This window comes from Oncorhynchus tshawytscha, linkage group LG21, assembly GCF_018296145.1.
Source record: "Oncorhynchus tshawytscha isolate Ot180627B linkage group LG21, Otsh_v2.0, whole genome shotgun sequence".
Lineage (NCBI taxonomy): Eukaryota > Metazoa > Chordata > Actinopteri > Salmoniformes > Salmonidae > Oncorhynchus > Oncorhynchus tshawytscha.
In genome coordinates this window covers 33988965-34010352 of record NC_056449.1, presented here as the reverse complement: position 1 = coordinate 34010352, position 21388 = coordinate 33988965, and the positions used below count along the sequence as shown (strand labels likewise).

The following is a 21388-nucleotide window of genomic DNA, read 5'->3' as shown; positions in this document are numbered from 1 at the left end:
TTTAGGCTGGGTTTCTGTACAGCACTTTGAGATATCAGCTGATGTACGAAGGGCTATATAAATAAATTTGATTTGATATGTGTGTGTGCATCTATCTTTGGCTGACAGAGGGTATGTTTGCTCCAGTTTGTGTGTGCATCTATCTTTGGCTGACAGAGGGTATGTTTGCTCCAGTTTGTGTGTGCATGCGTGTGTATGTGTGTGTGTCCATCTATCTTTGGCTGACAGAGGGTATGTTTGGTCGTTCGGCAGAAAGTGGTAGGACAGGCTCACCTGCATAATTAAAGGATGACTGTGGAATGTCTATCACATGTTCCTGTTCCTTACAGGAGGAGAGGGAAACTGCCAACCCTGCTTTTGACAGAGACTGAACAGTTGTAGAACAGTTGTAGAACAGTTGCCCGAATGGCCTGCAACCCTGAGTGTGTCAGTCCAACACCGATACCGATACTATACACCAAGAGGTCCAATCTTATCAAATATACACAAGGACCAAGTGGGACAGAGACTAGGGCTTGTTTCTGGACCCAACCTCTCTTAATCAAATCCAATTTATTTATATAGCCCTTCTTACATCAGCTGATATCTCAAAGTGCTGTACAGAAACCCAGCCGAATAATAATAAGGCAGAACAGTTGACACACATACACACACAAACTGGAGCAAACATAATTCCTCAACGTATGGTTTTAGAAGTAGGGTCTGAGATGTTAATTAAAACCTGGTCTGCTTGCTTTTTCTCACAAATATTCTATTTAAATATTCAATGAAGTGGCTTGATAGATTGGTTTGATAGAAATGAACTACAAATATATTCCACAATTCACAGGTGTCTTTCTCTTATCCCTAATCAAACACAAACGGCTCACTCACATTTCTCCTCCGGAAACTGAAAGCAAGTGGAATTGTAATAAAACACTGTTATGATTTTTCCTAATCAAACGACAGGCAAAGTTGACCTCTTTGCCAAATAAAATAGAGTGCTGTCAATTTCACTATGCAAATGACGCCCCAGTGGTAAATTCACATCCTGAGGCAGTGGAATGTCTCTTTCTGAATATCTTCTGCCAGTGAGGACAGATCAAAGGCTTAGATACAGACTGAAGGCTTAGATACTGTATTGATCATACATGATACACACCAGTCTACACACATGATACATTTTACAAGGTACACACCACCAGCACACACACACACACGCACGCACACACACACACAGACACACACACACGCACACGCACACACGCACACAGACACACACGCACACACACATGCACAAACACACACACGTTAAATGATAAGGTACGGTAAGGGAGCAGAAGGATGGAAAAGCACAGAGAATAATGGTTCTGGGAGGACAAACAGACTGCCTGACAACCATCATAGGTGTCTGTCAGGGTCTGAGGATTTAGCATAACATTAAACCGTTAGCAAAGGATATGATTGATTATATTCCTGATCTATACTGATTGAAAAAGAGAGAGTCAAGAAAGAGAGAATCCACATTCTAAGCCCTGACAAACATGGCACAAAATAACCTAATAAGCAACAGGAGTAAAAAGTACCTACTTTCACTGGATACTGTATCCACATACGGTCTCCCAAACTGTAGAGAATCCCACACAGGTAGTGAGAGCAGGTGAGGGACAGACGGTCTCCCAAACTGTAGAGAATCCCACACAGGTAGTGAGAGCAGGTGAGGGACAAAAGTATAGGTAAAGGATTGCTAGGTCTGTGTGTGAACGGAGAGAGAGGGAGTGTGACTAGCTGTGTGACAAGCTGACAGGTGTTTGAACAGATACAGGCGTGGACACAGACTAGCTCAGACAGTCCTAGAGGCTACGCCACCACCCAGGGTGTGTGTGTGTTTGTGTTGGGGTGAGATTGGTAAGAAGTGAGCATTGTTTACTGCTTGTTCCCCTCTCTTTTAACACATACCTGAGAGTCAGGTGAGCAGGAACATACTTGGCATAGCCAGTGGGAGTGTAGAGCATGATCCAAACACACACGACACACACACACAGGCTACTATAAAACTGTTTCTCTCATGCTTACTGGACAGGGAGACATCAGAAAGAGACAGAGACATCAACACATCTGAGAACAGTGACTGTAGATATTCTCTAACAACTGGGTTACACGTTAAAGCCTATGTGTTAAATAAACACCAGGACTGCTATTTGCTTTGTAATGTTACAAGTTCAATAAGCCTCTCTATTTCTCTTCCAAACTAGAAGCAATTATGATGTAGCCCCATTAAAACATGCCGTCTTGATAAGGTGTGTTTAAGTTAATAGCAGTCTCTTAAAAGACAGACCTGGATAACACTGTCAGTCGGCTGACCTATGAATAGTTAAACCATGGGACCATGAGGTGTAGATGTAGGCAGAACAGGGTTAGGTCACAGATGTGTGTGTGTGTGTGACACACTTTCTCAGAACACCTGCGTCCTCCAACATCTACCATCTGCTCCAAAGCACAGTTGTCAATAGCAACATAATAGATTAACTCTCAAAATGAACATCCACACCAGATAGTGTTTACAGTACACAACCCTGCCCTTATTTAGTCTTGTTCAAATAGATTAGGGTGGAGACATGGGAGGGATGTTAATTTACACATAGTCTCTTTACTCAGTCATACAGGGTCACTGTAGTAGAGAGTGTAAGGATGAGGAAACTGCTTGGTTTTAGTGCCAATGTTTCACTTCAGCTCATAGTCAGTGTAAACTGTGAAGTCTATTGCACCTGCTTGCTCTTTCCTCAACCCCCCTCATCCCCCTCTCTCTCATCTACCTCTCTCCACACTCTGAGGGCTAAACCAGTTAAACAGCTAAGCCTAGCAGCAATGAGTCTCACCATGGCTCATTATAAATAGAAGGAATGTCAGGCATTTCAACCTAAACCCTGCCCTTCCACTCCACTGTCCGCCCGCCCTCACACCTGAACCCCGCCCGCCGTTTCCCCAGCCCTTCCACTCCTCCGCCCGCCCTCTCACACCTGAACCCCGCCCGCCCCCTCCCACCTTCTCTCCCCCGCCCGCCCTCACACCTGAACCCCGCCCGCCGTCTCCCACCCTCTCTCCCCACACCTGAAACCCTGCCCCCACCCTCTCTCCCCCGCCCGCCCTCACACCTGAACCCCGCCCGCCGTCTCCCACCCTCTCCCCCCGCCCGCCCTCACACCTGAACCCCGCCCGCCGTCTCCCACCCTCTCTCCCCCCCCGCCCTCACACCTGAACCCCGCCCGCCGTCTCCCACCCTCTCTCCCCCCCGCCCGCCCTCACACCTGAACCCCGCCCGCCGTCTCCCACCCTCTCTCCCCGCCCGCCCTCACACCTGAACCCCGCCCTCCTGAGTTATGGTGGATAGATACAAACAGACAGCCAACTCTATTTTCTAATGAGGGTGAACAAACTTTATTATATGTTGATTCCTATACAAACACATTCTATGTTCACGTTTTAATAAACTGTACAATGCTTATATTAAGGGAATGTGAGACAAGATGTTTTAAGTGAAATGAACATGACTGCTTGTTATTTGTATAAGAGACTAGAAACAAGATGGCTGTAGAGGGAAAACAGTCACAGTACATCAGAATGAGTGCTCATGAATAATGGCAACAGGAAGTGCTGGAAACAATGTTAGATGGTGTATCCACATTGAGAAGAAATGTGTGCTGCTCTCTATTGGTGAAGAGAGGTACTGAATCCTAGGAAAGGTGAGAGTTCACAGACATGAGAGAGAGCACTCATTTCACAGGCTTATACCCCCAGTTAGTATTATGGGCCCACAAATATATCAGAGTTTGGAAAAGAAAACTTTGTTGTTACCGAAAGAACAAGACACTGGTGAGAGTATGAATCAGTCCGACCCTTTGGGTTGAATCTTAACTTGATAACTGTACACACAGCTTCAAATGTTTTTCTCCCATTGACAGCAGTGATTAATGTGCATAGATCAAGTTAGGACTCAAGTGAGGTTCTGTACCACTAGCCTGGAATCGAAACTGATACAATCCATTTCACCATTGTTACACGGAACATATCAGTTTGGTTTCCAGGCTACCATACTGCAGGTACAGTCATCAGGCTCCATGTCGTAGATGAGGATAGCTCTCCACCGTGCGTCTTATTCCATCCTTTAGACCGACCACAGGCTTGTACCCCATGTCCTGCTTGGCTCTGGAGCAGCTGTAGAAGTGGTGTTTACCTGCCAGGGCCACCCTCATGGGGGTGAAGGTGGGTTTGAAGGCCACTAGGGGGCATAGTAACAGAGACAGCAGCCACAGCAGCAGAGCCAGCCCGTAGACGAGTGTGTAGGGTAGGTTGTAGCGCGGAGCAGCGTAGCCCAGACCTACTAGAATATCTGACATGAAGTCCCAGAACCGGACAGGCTCGTCATTAGTGATGTGGTACGCCTGGAGGGAGGAAGGGGGAGATGAGAAAGACCAGTCAATACGGATTGAGAAAAATGTTAAATGTTGACAGAGTTGGCCTCCCGGGTGGCGCAGTGGTTAAGGGCGCTGTACTGCAGCGCCAGCTGTGCCACCAGAGACTCTGGGTTCGCGCCCAGCCTCTGTTGTAACCGGCCGCGACCGGTAGGTATGTGGGGCGACGCACAATTGGCCTAGCGTCGCCCAGGTTAGGGAGGGTTTGGCCGGTAGGGATATCCTTGTCTCATCGTGCACCAGCGACTCCTGTGGCTGGCCGGGCGCAGTGCGCGCTAACCAAGGTTACCAGGTGCACGCTGTTTCCTCAGACACATTGGTGCCTGGCTTCCAGGTGGGATGCCCACTGTGTTAAGAAGCAGTGCGGCTTGGTTGGGTTGTGTATCGGAGGACGCATGACATTCAACCTTCGTCTCCCGAGCCTGTACGGGAGTTGTAGCGATGAGACAAGATAACAACAATTGGATCCCACAAAATTGGGGAGAAAAAGGGGTAAAAAAAAAGTTTTATTCAAATTTTTTTTTAAATGTTGACAGAGTTCGAAAAAGACATTTCACTGGTTAGAACCCAATATTGTCCACCAGTTGGCTCTTTTCACTTCTGGAACCGTCTGGTATCACAGCGCCTCAGAAAGGGACTTGAATGGAGAGGGAAGAAAATCCAGCGGGAGTTTATTGGCTGATCTCTCAGTCCATCAACATCTAGCACAGGAATGGGCAACTTTGATAGGTGTAGGGCCACAAATCAGAACTCATGAGGGGCCCGCCGTTGCTCGTGGGCCTGCGTACTAAGATATCGGAGTTAGACTGACTAATCAAATGGGGGGCCTAACCCTGTCGGTAATTCAAACACGATGAAAAGTTTAGATAGCTGGTCGCTAAACTAACTTAGCAAAGTAAAGTAAAAAAATAATGTTAGCTGATATAACAGCAGTAGAACCAAATTTCCAAATTGCACTTTCTAACTCGCAACAGTAAGTTGAGACCCCGAATATCAGAGTCCAATCAGCGAAAGTGATTTAATGTAGGCTAAACAAGGAAGTGAGTTGGGGAAATTGGAAAGTGGCAGTCTAATGCTCCGCATCTCAGTGCTAGAGGCGTCACTACAGACCCTGGTTCAGCGGTCTAATGCTCCGCATCTCAGTGCTAGAGGCGTCACTACAGACCCTGGTTCAGCGGTCTAATGCTCTGCATCTCAGTGCTAGAGGCGTCTCTACAGACCCTGGTTCAGCGGTCTAATGCTCTGCATCTCAGTGCTAGAGGCGTCACTACAGACCCTGGTTCAGCGGTCTAAGGAACAGTATCTCAGTGCTAGAGGCGTCACTACAGACACCCTGGTTCGAATCCAGACACAACCGGCCGTGATCTGGAGTCCCATAGGGCGGCACACAACTGGCCCAGCGTCGTCCGGGTTTGGCCGGTGTAGGCCGTCATTGTAAATAAGAACTTGTTCTTAAATGACTTGCCTAGTTAAATAAAAAAACAAGTTTTCACATATAAACTTTATATGCCCAAACTTAGGATCAATTGGGCTTCCCAAAAATAACACTGACCCCAAAACAAGATGGCCGCTGAAATGGAACATTCATTTGAACTGACGATTTGTCTTTTTTAAGTCAGCTGTAACAGGCTCTCTCCCGCCTCCATTTGAACCCACACCCCTTTCAAGTACCACTTTGTTGCACAGTATTTCCAGGCTCTATAATCGGGAGCTTGGGACTATAAAAAGGCTCAATCTGCATTTTTGGTGAAATTGAGTAATTGACATAGCCTTGTTCTGTTTAATGTGCTCTACGCACATACATTTTACTCTAAATACCACAATTTGTGTTAAGTTCAAAAGAATAGAAGATCAAATTTCCAATGAGGGTTGGAATTTTAAAGCCAATTATCTCAGAATCATCTTTTAGCAGGTAGAACATTAATAGTCACCGACCTCTGAACATGGGAACAACGTTTGTTACAACCAATGTTCCCTCAAAAACAAAATGTCACCACCGAGCAAATTTAAGGTCTGCCGAGAGCAAACCTGAAGGTTGTGAAATTCAGTGCAACTTCCGACACGCGTTTACTGTGAACACAGAGGCTGTACTTGTTTTAAGTTACAGTGGCCATGTAGGCTACTGTGGCTATTTGATCATAATGTAGACCTACCAGAGTGACCTACCATCAAAAACAATGGAGAAAATGCATCCTATAACATTTTAACATGGAAATAGCTGTTCTATCATTCAGCCTACAGTAGCAGCCAATGTGTGGTGTTCAATGTAGGACTACATTCCATGAGACCTTTGAAAAACATCACGCAGGGCTTGACATGAACCCGTTTATCCCCTTGTCCTTCAGACATTGAGGTGACGGAAAATGTGTTGCTTGACGCAAGAAACCACTTCAAAATAAAAAACATTAATCCCATTGCATTACTACAGAGAATCAGACAAATTATGCTACCCTCTGCCTATTGGCTACTTAACTTATTCAAGACCGTCTCAAAATACAACACTGCCCCTTTAAGACACAAAACAGCTCTTTACCTGACTCGCTTTTCAAAGATGTCTAGAAATGTACATTTGTGCTCTTGTAGGAAGCAACCACTGCCCCATCGCTGACTAGAAATTAACTAGTCAGACCCTGTTGAGAACAGGGTCTGAACTTACTAGCAAAGGATATTAACAAATGCACACGTGGCTACACCCAACTCTCGCTTTGATCTCAAAACAAGCGCATCTACTCATGACCGCTCATACTGTAAACACAGTCCAGTTCAAAGTGAAGGGCACAGATTCATATGGCAATGGCTATTTGCATATAGGCCTACTGCAGTGCTGATTGGTTATGGCGCACCGGTCTGTGTCAAGTACGGCCCTGATGCATGCCTGTCAATGCACTCTGCCTACAAGAAAATCTCTTGCACAGTTAGTCTTGCATAGTATGTTGCATTGAAAGCTGCTAATATTGTGTTGATTGGATAACAATTCCCACAGTAAAGAGAAACATTGACCGTGTTAACTAAAGGGGAAAACGCAAGAAAGGTGAGTGAAGTACAATGTCGTGCTTCCCTTCAAGGATGGCCGTTTCTTCTGTGCAGCGGTCCGATTGAGAGCTGCGCGCCCAGTTGATAGAGAACATTGGTTGGAACCCAACAAAAAGGCATCTTTCTTCAAACACACTACAGTTGACCCCATTGGTCATCATCACAGTTGTACAGTGCAGGCAGGTCTAGTGTATGAGATGGTTCCTACCTTTCCACAGATAGGAGACTCTGGCCTCAGACTCTCAGCTGACAGGATGAGTCCATGAACCACATTGTCCACGAAGGTGAAATCCACCAGGTTAGAACCATCCCTACAGAGACAGAAGACATAGTTGGCAGAGAGAGAGACAACATCAACAAGGGCAGCGCCATATGGAGCTAAAGGTAGCCTAGTGGTTAGAGCATTGGGACAGTAACCGAAAGGTTGCTAGATCGAATCCCCGAGCTGACAAGGTAAAAATCTGTCGTTCTTCCCCTGAACAAGGCAGTTAACCCCCTGTTGCTAGGCCGTCATTGTAAATAAGAATTTGTTCTTAACCGACTTCCCTAGTTAAATAAAAACAATCCATAAAACATTAACTTTGGTCAATCCCACTAGGTCTAGTGAAGAGTCCATGTTACATTCAAGTCCTGTGTATGACTGACCCGATGATGAACTTCATATTGCCCCTGCGTGCCGTGTCGACCAGAATGGGCACCAGCTGGGGGTCCCGGGGGCCAAAGATACCGTGAGGTCGGATGGCCACTGTCAGGAGACCCTTCTCCTTGTCACAGGCCTTCAGAACCAGCTGAGACACCAGGCAGACAAGATGGAGATAGAAGAGGACATTATTGTTTTAATGTGGAGCCTGTTACATGTCTGGACAGCATCAATGTCTAAATATTCTACAAGTTCTCCCCCCCCTAGCAATGCTCTGGTACCATTAACACAACTATGTTAAGGCTATTCTACAAAATAAACAAGCTCCCTTCTCCTGTTCTATCTTGGTCTCTGTGTGTGGTAGTAGTGTCCTCACCTTCTCCTGTTCTATCTTGGTCTCTGTGTGTGGTAGTAGTGTCCTCACCTTCTCCTGTTCTATCTTGGTCTCTGTGTGTGGTAGTAGTGTCCTCACCTTCTCCTGTTCTATCTTGGTCTCTGTGTGTGGTAGTAGTGTCCTCACCTTCTCCTGTTCTATCTTGGTCTCTGTGTAGTAGTCGATGGGCTTCTTGGCGTAGGGAAGGTCTTCTCTCCCATCCTTGATGTCTGTTCCTTCAAACACCACACTGGCACTGCTGGTCAGTACCACTTTCTATGGCAGACAGGCAGAAACACACCTAAACTTTTAGTCAGTATAGGGGACTATCTATCCACTTGATCAGTAATTACATTAAATTATGGAGAATGTACAAGTATTTTAACAGAGCATTTCTTTCATTGAATTTAGTTTGTCTTTGTAACATATTGTATGACAGGCCTATGTGTTTAATAGTAACCCTATACTGCCCCCTACCTGTACTCCAGCCTCAGTGCAGGCCTGTAGGACAGTATGTGTCCCCTGGATGTTGACCCTCTGGAACAGAGCCTTGTCATCACTGGCTGGGGCTGGAGAGGCACAGTGGAACACCAGGGAGACGCCTTGGAGGGCTGTTAGGAGAGCCTGGGATAGGGCCACATACACAATGATGCCCAGATGCAGACACACACAGGACACAAACAGACAAACACAGGCCTAACATGTACACATGAGGCACAAAGGCCATAGACCATAACAAGGTCATATAGCCGGCCCCAAACAGCTCAGTGCACAGACCCTTCACAGACAGACAGAGACACTCACCTGTTTGTCACAGAGGTCTCCCTGGTGGAAGGTGACTCCTGGTAGTTCGTAGCTCTGTCTGATGTCAAACACCGACACAGTGTAGCCTTTACCCAACAGCTTCTCTACCAGGTGTCTACCCAGGAATCCAGAGCCTCCTATCACTGCACACCTCTTACTGCTCTGTAGCGGATAGAGCGACAACATTCATTAAAGACAGACTATGATACAATGAAACGGACATGCATGAGACACAGGAGATGAACAAAAAAATAGCCAGAACATGTGGCATGTAGCTCAGAACTTGGTATGTTCTTCAAACTACCGCGCACTCACCGGTCGTATGCGCGTGGCCATGGCAAACTGCAGGAGCGTCGTCGGTGTTGGGAAACAAACTGACAGAGAAATTTGAGTATTTGTTTAAAGTTCCCTCGTTCGAAAACAGTTTGACAAGATCACGTCACACGGACAATTGAATCATGATGAAGACTACAAGCAAACACCTTTAGGCTTATTTCAAGACAAGTTTATAATATAAAGACACATTAATATGCTATCAAATAAGTGGAAATGTTTAACCATTCACCTGTTCAATCTGTTTTACAACAATATAAGTCGACCCGCGCACAATTAATAAACCCTGTATCAGCTGAGTCCGAGAGGCGCTCTCGTTGGGTAGACGGGAGTTTGGGTGTAAAGGTGACAGGCTCGAACAGCCAATGCAGTGGAGCCTACGTCAAAGAACGCCACTGCTCTGACCAACCGGGACATATCCACAGTGAGACCACACCCACAGTGGGTAGCTATAGAAGTGTAAACGCCCCTAAACCTGATCCTGTATCCGTTGTTATATTTCCCACACATAAATTGGCGCACGGAGAACAGATTCTGGATCCGAGCTCCAACCATTAATCCAGCCAATTGTCATATAACGTTTTATACCACATGTCATCAACAACCAATAATCTTCTCGCCCGACTCGATGCACTCGATTTAGCTTGCTCCGCACGTTCATACGAATTGTTTCCATTCTGAATGTGGCATTTTGTATACCCGGCGTGCAGAAGGATTATCATAGCAGACAGAATACTGCGCTCATTGACTGGAAATCTTCATTTTATTAACTTAATTTATTAGCCCAAAATTATATTAAGCCTATTGTAACATTGAGATATAATAACTGCATATCTGTTATTGCAGCCCCTGTAATAAACGGTCCGGTCTTCTGTCTATGATCTCATCCCCGCCTAGATGATAGGAGGAGAGAGAGAGGAGGGACGTAAACATATTACACAGAGCACTCTTCAGTAAATCTACGGTTCTCTTGTGTCTGTCTTCGCGAGTGATCAGCTGAAATGGTGAGTAGGCTAATGCTGGAGCGCAATTAACGGTTTTGCAGTTCTGTTTTGACGCTCCTTGTGCTTCTGCTACAAAATGACAAGAGGCCTCGCTACGCTGAGGCTCCCACAACCTGTATTAACCCTAACTGGCTGTGCGATAGAAATACCAGCCTTGCTTATTACTCAATCAATGGAAGCACGTGCATATTATCTGAAAGGGTTAATAATGGGGTGTGAATAATCCGAATTAAAAAAGTAGTGGTGCATATTTTCCAATGTCTACGCTAGCCTTCTGTTGCCAGCTATCTGTAAATAATCAGCTATAGTGACAGTCATATTTTATTTATTATTACTTAAATCATCGCCCTATTTATGGTATGTTTCCCCTAGGCCATCTGACTTTACATTGGGGCGGCAGGGTAGCCTAGTGGTAAGAACAAAGAAAGGTTGCAAGTTCAAATCCCCGAGCTGACAAGGTACAAATCTGTCGTTCTGCCCCTGAACTGAACTAACCCACTGTTCCCAGGCCTTCATTGAAAATAAGAATTTGTTCTTAACTGACTTGCCTAGTTAAATAAAGGTTTGAAAAAAATTAAATGACCTTTTGCAGATACAAGATGACTTGTCTATGCATATCAATTAAAATCACACCCTTCTAAGGCTTTCCATTTCTCTTTATCTCCTGGCTACATCTCAATAACTGAATCTAGCTGGACTGAAGGAGATTAGACAAGGAATCTACTGAAGACCATTGAGATACGCCCATCAAGCCTTAATTTGTTTCCTTGTTGCCATCGCTAGGCAACCAGTGTAAAGAGGCCGTCCCTGGGTCCGGTCCCTCCCCCCAGGAAGAAGTCCAACCCCAAGTCAGAGCTCACTGAGGAGCTGAAACAGGAGATCAGAGAGGCCTTCGAACTGTTCGACACCGATGCCTCCGGATACATCGATGTCAAGGAGCTAAAGGTCAGGGGTCAGAGGTTAGGGGTTATGCACAGGGACAGTATTTGTGTAACATGATGTACTACAGTACCCATAGTACAGTGTCGGTCAACAAAGATCGTCCTGGGGAGCTACAGGGTGTTTTTGTTCCAACTCAACACTAACACACCTGGTTTTAACCAACTCATCTGTTTTTATCTATCTCTCTCTCTCAATTCAATTCAATTCAAGGGCTTTATTGGCATGGGAAACATATGTTAACATTGCCAAAGCAAGTGAAGTAGATAATGAACAAAAGTGGAATAAACAATAAAAATGAACTGTAAACATTATACTTACAGATGTTCCAAAAGAATAAACACATTACAAATGTCATTATGTCTATATACTGTGTTGTAATGATGTGCAAATAGTTAAAGTACAAAAGGTAAAATAAATCAACATAAATATGGGTTGTATTTACAGTGGTGTTTGTCTCTCTCTAGGTTGCTATGAGGGCGCTGGGGTTTGAGCCGAAGAAAGAGGAGATTAAGAGGATGATAACAGAGGTGGATAAGGACGAAACAGGAAAGATCTCCTTCTCTGATTTCCTCACCGTCATGACTCAGAAGATGGTAAGAAAAACAACATTGTGAATAAAAAAATATTAAAAAATAGTCAAATTATTTACTGTCAAGAACAAACACTGTCAGTGTTTGTAACATTGTAAGCTATAAAAAAATGAATAGAAAGTGTCGCACACTCTGTGTAAACCACCGTTTCGGCATCACTGTGCCTTCCTCAGGGTGATGTCATAAATACTTGAACCAGGTTATGTAGACAAACTGTAATTAGTTCAACCAATGACAATAGTGAGGGGTGTGTCATAATTATGAGGGTGATTGGAATAAATTGAGTGAAAAGGCTTAAAAGACAATAGTTTACATGTTGAATATATTAGGCTATTATCATATGGCAACAAATAGATATTGTACATAATATTAGCATCAACATGTTTAATTTAATTTCACATATATGTTTGCCTTCAATTTAATATAATTTTTGTTACATGTAATCTTTTGGTTTAACCATAATGCACAATAAGCATCATCAACAGGGGACATATTGGGTGTATGCTGATAAGCTGGGGAAATAATATATTCATTTAAAAATAAAGAATTGTTCATAAGAAGAGCCTGAGATCAAAGTCATTATTTAGACCACTAGGGATCAATGTTTTTAGATAGGATATCCTGTAGGTCTTCTTCTGTGGTAGTATGATCTCGATGTTACCTCCTCTCCTTGGTAGAGCAACATGCTCAATGCCTGTGTATTTGAGGGAGGAGATTGGTTAGCTTCAACAAGGTGAGCTGCTACTGGATAGTCAATGTTCTTACACCTGATTGAGCTGCGGTGTTCAGCTATGCGTTGTTTTAATTGTCTTTTCATTTGTCCTACGTAGGCTTTTCCACATGAACAGGTGATGAGATAGATTACTTCCTTTGTCTTGCATGAGATGATACTCCTAACAGGGATAGTTTTCGACTTGTATGTGGGTGTCTGAAGAAGCATGTTTTTGTAGTGCCATTTAGAAACGTTAGATGTCACAGTCGATTGCTGCTACAATGGGTCTACCCGGGGAAGGAGACACTTATTTGTGTGATTTAGCGACTGTATAAAAAGTTGGTAGCTTAGGAAATTTCACACACAGAAATTCACATTTGTCCTTATTCAAAACAGCTTTCCACTGTGGATGTGATATTGTGCTAGAGAGGAGGTAACATGGAGATCTGACTCATACAGAGGGAGACCTACAGGATATACTGTCTTAAACGTTGACCCCTAGTGGTCTGAATATTGACTTTGATCTCTAGGTCCTTCTTACGAACAGTGGTGTAAAGTACTTAAGTAAAAATACTTTAAAGTACTACTTAAGTCGTTTTGGGGGGGGGGTCTCTGTACATTACTATATACATTTTTGACCATTTTTGCTTTTACTCCACTACATTCAAAGAAAATAATGTACGTTTTACTCCTTTCATTTTCCCTGACACCCAAAAGTACTCGTTACATTTTGAATGCTTAGCAGGACAGGAAAATGGTCTAATTCACGTACTTATCAAGAGAACATCCCTGGTCATCCCTACTGCTTCTGATCTGGCAGACTCACTAAACACAAATGCTTCATTTGTTAATTATGTCTGAGTGTTGAACTGTGCCCCTGGCTATCTGTCAATTTTTTTAAATTTTTAACAAGAACATTTTGTCATCTGGTTTGCTTAATATAAGAAATGTATAATGATTTATACTTTTACTTTTGATACTTAAGTACATTTCAAACCAAATACTTTTAGACTTTTACTCAAGTAGTATTTTACTGGGTGACTTTCACTTTTACTTGAGTCATTTTCTTTTAAGGTATCTTTACTTTTACTCAAGTATGAAAATTGGGTGCTCAAGTGAACAAAGTCTTATAAATGAATATATTATTTCCCCAGCTGATCAGCGTACACCCAATATGTCCCCTGTTGATGATGCTTATTGTGCATTATGGTTAAACCAAAAGATTACATGTAAAAAAATATATATTTATTGGAAACAAACATATATGTGAAATTAAATTAAACAATGAGGTATGTTGATACTAATATTATGTACAATATCTATTTGTTGCCATATGATAATAGCCTAATATATTCAACATACCATAAACTATTGTCTTTTAACAGATTCAATTAATTCTAATCAACCTAATAATTATGACACACCCCTCACTATTGTCATTGGTTGAACTAATTGTACAGTTTGTCTACATAACCTGGTTCAAGTATTTATGACATCGCCCTGAAGAAGGCACAGAAATTGCAAATCGTTGGTGGTTTACCCAATACATTTCTGTGGGTTTATATATAGAGTGTGACTTTTTACAGCTTACAGTTTATTCACCGTTAGTCAACACCTCGACACTAAATCATTTTCTCTGGGTGTGCGCTAGCTCATGCTTTTTATTAGTGCTTGTAACATTGCAATTTAGCAACAAAAAAATGTGACAGGAGTTGTACATTTTAGTTCCCAACTACAGTGCATTTGGAAAGTATTCAGACCCCTTGACTTTTTCCACATTTTGTTATGTTACAGCCTTATTCTAAAATGGATTAAATAGATTGTTTCCCCCTCATCAATCTACACACAATACCCCATAATGACATCACAATCATCAACAATATGACACACAATATAATGACATCACAATACCCCATAATGACATCACAATACCCCATAATGACATCACAATACCCCAAAATGACAAAGCAAAAACAGGTTTTTAGAATAAAATAAACTGAAATACCTTATTTACATAATTATTCAGATCCTTTGCTATGAGACTTGAAATTGAGCTCAGGTGCATCCTGTTTCCATTGATCACCCTTGAGATGTTTCTACAACTTGATTGGAGTTCACCTGTGGTAAATTCAATTGATTAGACAGTATTTGGAAAGGCACACACCTGTCAATATAAGGTCCAACAGTTGACAGTGCATGTCAGAGAAAAAAAACATGAGGTAGAAGGAATTGTCCATAGAGCTCCGAGACAGGATTGTGTCGAGGCACAGTTCTGTGGAAGGGGACCAAACAATGTCTGCAGCATTGACGGTCCCAAAAACACAGTGGCCTCCATTCTTAAATGGAAGATGTTTGGAACCCCCAAGACTCTTCCTAGACCTGGCTGCCTGGCCAAATTGAGGAATTAGAGGAGAATGGCCTTGGTCAGGGAGGTGACCAAGAACCTGATGGTCACTCAGACAGAGCTCTAGAGTTCCTCTGTGGAGATGGGAAAACCTTCCAGAAGAACAACCATCTCTGCAGCACTTCAACAATGCCTTTATGGTACTGGCCAGATGGAAGCCAATCCTCAGTAAAAGGCACATGACTGCCCACTTGGAGTTTGCCAAAAGGCACCTAAAGACTCTCAGACCATGAGAAACAAGATTCTCTGGTTTGAAGAAACCAAGATTGAACTCTTTGGCCTGAATACCAAGGATCCCGTCTGGAAGAAACCTGGCACCATCCCTACGGTGAAGCATAGTGATGGCAGCATCATGCTGTGGAGATGTTTTTCAGTGGCAGGGACTGGGAGACTAGTCAGGATCGAGGGAAAGATGAACAGAGCAAAGTACAGAGAGATCCTTGATGAAAACCTGCTCCAGAGTGCTCAGGACCTCAGACTGGGGCAAAGGTTCACCTTCCAACAGAAGAACAACAATCCTAAGCACACAGCCAAGACAACGCAGGAGTGGCTTCGGGATACGTCTGTGAATGTCCTTGAGTGGCCCAGCCAGAGCCCGGACTTGAACCCAGTCGAACATCTCTGGAGAGACCTGAAAATAGTTGTGCAGCGACACTCCCCATCCAACCTGACAGAGGATCTTGAGAGGATCTGCAGAGAAGAATGGGAGAAACTCCCCAAATACAGATGTAACTAGCTTGTAGCGTCATACCCAAGAAGGTTTGAGGCTGTAATTGCTGCCAAAGGTGCTTCAACAAAGTACTGAGTAAAGGGTCTGAATACTTATGTAAATGTGATATTTCCGTTTTTTATACATTTGCAAACATTTCTAGAAACCTGTTTTTGATGAGAGGGGGGGAAAAAAACAATTGAATCCATTTTAGAATAAGGCTAACTTAACAAAATGTGGAAAAAAGTCAAGAGGTCTGATTGCTTTCTGTGTGTGTGTGTGTGTGTGTGTGTGTGTGTGGTGTGTGTGTGTGTGTATATATATGAGTGTTGTATTACGGGGTATTTTATTGATAGTGTATCACAATGCATTATTGTGTTGTAACTGTCTACCAACCCAGGCTGAGAAGGATTCTAAGGAGGAGATCCTGAAAGCATTCCGTCTGTTTGATGATGATGAGACGGGGAAGATCTCCTTCAGGAACCTGAAGAGGGTCGCTAAGGAATTGGGAGAGAGCCTGACTGACGAGGAACTGCAGGTGAGGTATACATCTGGACAGCACTGTATATATACACACACACACACACACGGACAGCACCTTTTCCCCAAACCTGGAGAGTACTGTACACACAGCGTGAACATACAGGATGATTTAGGTTAGGATACAAGATTGCTTTAAAAATAAAAAATAATTTAAAGAGTAATATACTGGTCTACTGCTAAGGCTTCTGTTTAATTGTTTTACTGTGAATCTGCTGTCTCCTGTTTCCTCTCTTCCCTTTCTGTCTCCTGTTTCCTCTCCTCCCTGTCCCATTTTCCCTCCTCCCTTTCCGTCCCCCATTTTCCCTCCTCCCTTTCCGTCCCCCGTTTTCTCTCCTCCCTTTCCGTCCCCTGCTTCCTCTCCTCCCTTTCCCATTTTCCCTCCTCCCTTTCCGTCCCCTGCTTCCTCTCCTCCCTGTCCCATTTTCCCTCCTCCCTTTCCGTCCCCTGCTTCCTCTCCTCCCTGTCCCATTTTCCCTCCTCCCTTTCCGTCCCCTGCTTCCTCTCCTCCCTGTCCCATTTTCCCTCCTCCCTTTCCGTCCCCTGCTTCCTCTCCTCCCTGTCCCATTTTCCCTCCTCCCTTTCCGTCCCCTGCTTCCTCTCCTCCCTGTCCCATTTCCCTCCTCCCTTTCGTCCCCTGCTTCCTCTCCTCCCTTTCCACCCCTGCTTCCTCTCCTCCCTTTCCGTCCCGTTTTCCCTCCTCCCTTTCCGCCCCCTGCTTCCTCTCCTCCCTGTCCCATTTTCCCTCCTCCCTTTCCGTCCCCTGCTTCCTCTCCTCCCTGTCCCATTTTCCCTCCTCCCTTTCTGTCTCGTTTCCTCTCCTACCTTTCCATCTCTCTCCCCCTCATACCTACCTACCTCCACTCTTCCAGGAGATGATCGAGGAGGCAGACAGGGATGGAGACGGAGAGGTGAACCAGGGAGAGTTCCTCCGCATCATGAAGAAGACCAGCCTGTACTGAGACTAGACCCGGGTGTTGTGGGGTGGAGGGTGATGTTGGGGACATACAGGGGCAGAGGAGACTATGGTTTGGTTTTACATGTTATGTACTAGTCAAGTCATTACTCAGTTATCCAGGCCTGTCCTAGTTTAATTAGACAACATCCTTTTCTTGTCTCCTTCCTTATCTCCTTGCTGTCACGACCTTTCATCAGTTAGATAATATTCTTTATAGCTCTTCTTTCTCTTAGTTAGAATGATGGTAGAGTCCCAAAACAGTGCTTTCAGCTATCAATGCCCTGTTTCACATTTCATGTGTCATCGTGGAGGTTATTGGGACAAGGGAAGGAAGCTCTTTAGGACGCCGAGGGTCTATCCCTAGACATTCCCTCCAACACTCAACACCCCCTACCCCTAGTCACCCCTTCCCCTCCAACACCCCCCTCTACCCCTAGTCACCCCTTCCCCTCCAACACAACCCTCCTCTACCCCTTGGCACCCCCTCCTCCAACACAACCCTCCTCTACCCCTTGGCACCCCCCCCCAACACAACCCTCCTCTGCCCCTTGGCACCCCCTCCCCTCCAACACAACCCTCCTCTGCCCCTTGGCACCCCCTCCCCTCCAACACAACCCTCCTCTACCCCTTGGCACCCCTCCAACACAACCCTCCTCTGCCCCTTGGCACCCCCCTCCAACACAACCCTCCTCTGCCCCTTGGCACCCCTCCCCTCCAACACACCCTCCTCTACCCCTTGGCACCCCCTCCAACACAACCAACATCACCCCTCCCCTCCAACACAACCCTCCTCAACCCCTTGGCACCCCTCCCCTCCAACATCACCCTCCTCTACCCCTTGGCACCCCCCCCCCCCATCACCCTCCAACACAACCCTCCTCTACCCCTTGGCACCCCTCCTCTACTCCAACACCCCTCCTCTCCCCACAACCCTCCTCCGACATCCCCTTGCTCACCCCTCCCTCCAACACAACCCTCCTCTACCCCTAGGCACCCCTCCCTCCCTACATCCCCCTCCTCTAACCCTTGGCACCCCTCCTCTACCCCTAGGCACCCCTCCTCTAACCCTAGGCACCCCTCCTCTACCCCTAGTCACCCCCTCCCCACTAACATCAACCTTATAACTCTAATGTAAAGTGAAAGTTGTGACTGTATTTTATTCTTCGTATTGTTGTATTTGTGTCTCTTTGAATTATCTACAGTGATCTCCTGCATTGAATGTTTTGTACGTATAAACTGCATGTGCAGATATAGATATAATATATAGATATATAAATATATAGATATGATATATAGATTTAAGATATTCATTAATGAAATACCTTTTTAAGCAGTTTTTTTCCCAGTGTATTCGTAAGACAAGTTCATGGTGCAGTAACAACATGTTCTGACCATATGCATCCATGTACTGTGTCACCATGTTGGAGAAGTCTCTAGAAAGAAAGATTTCCCTGACCAAGATGGCTGTCCTATAATCATGTTGCCAGTGTCCATTCCAGTGTTACACATGTCCATATTTAATCTCTAGTCTAATGTTAGTACATTATTACTAAGAGTAGACTCATTCTAAGATGAATTCAGGGCCCGTATTCACAAAGCATCTCATCCCAAAGTAAGAGTGCTGGTCTAGGATCAGGCCCTCACTTACCATATAATCTTATTCATTATCATCTAAAAGGGACAACTGATCCTAGATCAGCACTTGTCCTCTGAGATGCTTTTAAGGAAGGCCCTGGACATGGTTAGACCTATGGGTAACAGATGCTGTAAATGTTTCTATATTCCCCCAACGCCAGTCCTTTATGTGCTATCAGACACACATTGACAGCCAGGATGAGTCCCAAATGGCATCCTATTCCCTATATAGTGCACATTTTTTGACTAGAGCCCTAGGGTCCTGGTCCAAAGTAGTGCACTATGTAGAGAATAGGGTGCCAATTTGGGACTCCCCACCAGACTCCACTCCTGCAGAGACACAGCAGAGCTGTGAATATGATCATGTAATATTTGATAGCAGCAACAAACTACTGGCTCAGTGGTATTTGTGATGTGCTTTAGTGACAGGGGACTACAGTGAGCATTCACTTGCTGTGAGAGAGAGAGAAAGAGAGGGATATGAGTCGGTTGCGCCCAGCATATGACGAGATATCATCTCATTGGAAACCTAAGGAACTTGACTGAAACCTGAAATGAGTTTGATAAAAGATTGCAGAATTGGCATGTCGATTTGGAAGCAATTAACAATCTGATAACCTAAAGAAGAGCGAAAACAGTCAGACAGCTGAAGGCGAGTTACCACAGCCAGACAGCTGAAGGTGAGTTACCACAGTGAGACAGCTGAAGGTGAGTTACCACAGTCAGACAGCTGAAGGCGAGTGACCACAGTCAGACAGCTGAAGGCGAGTGACCACAGTCAGACAGCTGAAGGTGAGTTACCACAGTCAGACAGCTGAAGGTGAGTTACCACAGCCAGACAGCTGAAGGCGAGTTACCACAGTGAGACAGCTGAAGGCGAGTGACCACAGTCAGACAGCTGAAGGCGAGTTACCACAGTCAGACAGCTGAAGGCGAGTGACCACAGTCAGACAGCTGAAGAACCACAGTCAGACAGCTGAAGGCGAGTTACCACAGTCAGACAGCTGTGAGACAGCTGAAGGCGAGTTACCACAGTGAGACAGCTGAAGGCGTGAGACAGCTGAAGGTACCACAGTCAGACAGCTGAAGGTGAGTTACCACAGTCAGACAGCTGAAGGCGAGTTACCACAGTCAGACAGCTGAAGGTGAGTTACCACAGCCAGACAGCTGAAGGCGAGTTACCACAGTCAGACAGCTGAAGGCGAGTTACCACAGTGAGACAGCTGAAGGCGAGTTACCACAGCCAGACAGCTGAAGGCGAGTTACCACAGTTACCTGACAGTCAGACAGCTGAAGGCGAGTTACCACAGCCAGACAGCTGAAGGCGAGTGACCACAGTCAGACAGCTGAAGGCGAGTTACCACAGTCAGACAGCTGAAGGCGAGTTACCACAGTCAGACAGCTGAAGGCGAGTTACCACAGTGAGACAGCTGAAGGCGAGTTACCACAGTGAGACAGCTGAAGGCGAGTTACCACAGTGAGACAGCTGAAGGTGAGTTACCACAGTCAGACAGCTGAAGGTGAGTTACCACAGTCAGACAGCTGAAGGCGAGTTACCACAGTCAGACAGCTGAAGGTGAGTTACCACAGCCAGACAGCTGAAGGTGAGTGACCACAGTCAGACAGCTGAAGGTGATTGGCCACAGTTAGACAGCTGAAGGTGAGTGACCACAGTCAGACAGCTGAAGGCGAGTTACCACAGTGAGACAGCTGAAGGCGAGTTACCACAGTCAGACAGCTGAAGGCGAGTTACCACAGTCAGACAGCTGAAGGTGAGTTACCACAGTCAGACAGCTGAAGGCGAGTTACCACAGTCAGACAGCTGAAGGTGAGTTACCACAGTCAGACAGCTGAAGGTGAGTTACCACAGTCAGACAGCTGAAGGCGAGTTACCACAGCCAGACAGCTGAAGGCGAGTTACCACAGCCAGACAGCTGAAGGTGAGTTACCACAGTCAGACAGCTGAAGGCCACAGTCAGACAGCTGAAGGCGAGTTACCACAGCAGACAGCTGAAGGCCACAGTTAGACAGCTGAAGGTGAGTGACCACAGTGAGACAGCTGAAGGTGATTGGCCACAGTTAGACAGCTGAAGGTGAGTGACCACAGTGAGACAGCTGAAGGTGATTGGCCACAGTTAGACAGCTGAAGGTGAGTGACCACAGTCAGACAGCTGAAGGCGAGTTACCACAGCCAGACAGCTGAAGCTGAGTGACCACAGTGAGACAGCTGAAGGTGATTGGCCACAGTTAGACAGCTGAA

The 21388-nt window shown here is 45.2% G+C and overlaps 3 protein-coding genes across 8 annotated transcripts in view; 1 reads left to right on the top strand and 2 right to left on the bottom strand.

The window, feature by feature from the left end:
- The window catches only part of LOC112247745 (proteoglycan 4), a 42238-nt gene extending 40368 nt beyond the window's left edge, over positions 1 to 1870 (bottom strand). For 2 of the 6 annotated variants that reach the window (XM_042303389.1, XM_042303393.1), the window contains exon 1: positions 1570 to 1870. The gene's annotated coding sequence lies outside the window, so the exon portion shown is untranslated. The remainder of the gene's footprint in view (positions 1 to 1569) is intronic. The other 4 variants (XM_042303388.1, XM_042303391.1, XM_042303390.1 and 1 more) reach the window with 2 other exon arrangements.
- Positions 1871 to 3393: 1523 nt separating this feature from the next.
- On the bottom strand, positions 3394 to 10028 carry LOC112221226 (sterol-4-alpha-carboxylate 3-dehydrogenase, decarboxylating). The gene is made up of 8 exons (XM_042303385.1): positions 9867 to 10028; positions 9617 to 9675; positions 9302 to 9463; positions 8975 to 9121; positions 8645 to 8773; positions 8130 to 8272; positions 7693 to 7795; positions 3394 to 4421 (listed from the first exon to the last, which is right to left on the bottom strand). The coding sequence occupies exons 2-8, from the start codon at positions 9635 to 9637 to the stop codon at positions 4089 to 4091; spliced, it is 1038 nt and encodes a 345-aa protein (XP_042159319.1). The 5' UTR covers positions 9638 to 9675; positions 9867 to 10028; the 3' UTR covers positions 3394 to 4088.
- A 189-nt stretch (positions 10029 to 10217) lies between these two features.
- On the top strand, positions 10218 to 17913 carry cetn2 (centrin, EF-hand protein, 2). The gene is made up of 5 exons (XM_042303387.1): positions 10218 to 10638; positions 11422 to 11583; positions 12045 to 12173; positions 16396 to 16533; positions 17408 to 17913. Exons 1-5 carry the CDS (start codon positions 10636 to 10638, stop codon positions 17495 to 17497), a joined length of 522 nt encoding a protein of 173 aa, XP_042159321.1. The 5' UTR covers positions 10218 to 10635; the 3' UTR covers positions 17498 to 17913.
- Positions 17914 to 21388: the final 3475 nt, after the last annotated feature.

Coding starts and splice junctions, on each gene's coding strand:
- LOC112221226 (XM_042303385.1), bottom strand. CDS start 9,637: ATGGCCACGCGCATACGACCG. Junction 7,796..8,129: donor AATATGAAGTTCATCATCGG/GTCAGTCATACA, acceptor CTGTCTCTGTAG/GGATGGTTCTAACCTGGTGG. Junction 4,422..7,692: donor AGTCTCCTATCTGTGGAAAG/GTAGGAACCATC, acceptor TCCTCCCTCCAG/GCGTACCACATCACTAATGA.
- cetn2 (XM_042303387.1), top strand. Junction 12,174..16,395: donor CCGTCATGACTCAGAAGATG/GTAAGAAAAACA, acceptor CTACCAACCCAG/GCTGAGAAGGATTCTAAGGA. Junction 16,534..17,407: donor TGACTGACGAGGAACTGCAG/GTGAGGTATACA, acceptor CCACTCTTCCAG/GAGATGATCGAGGAGGCAGA.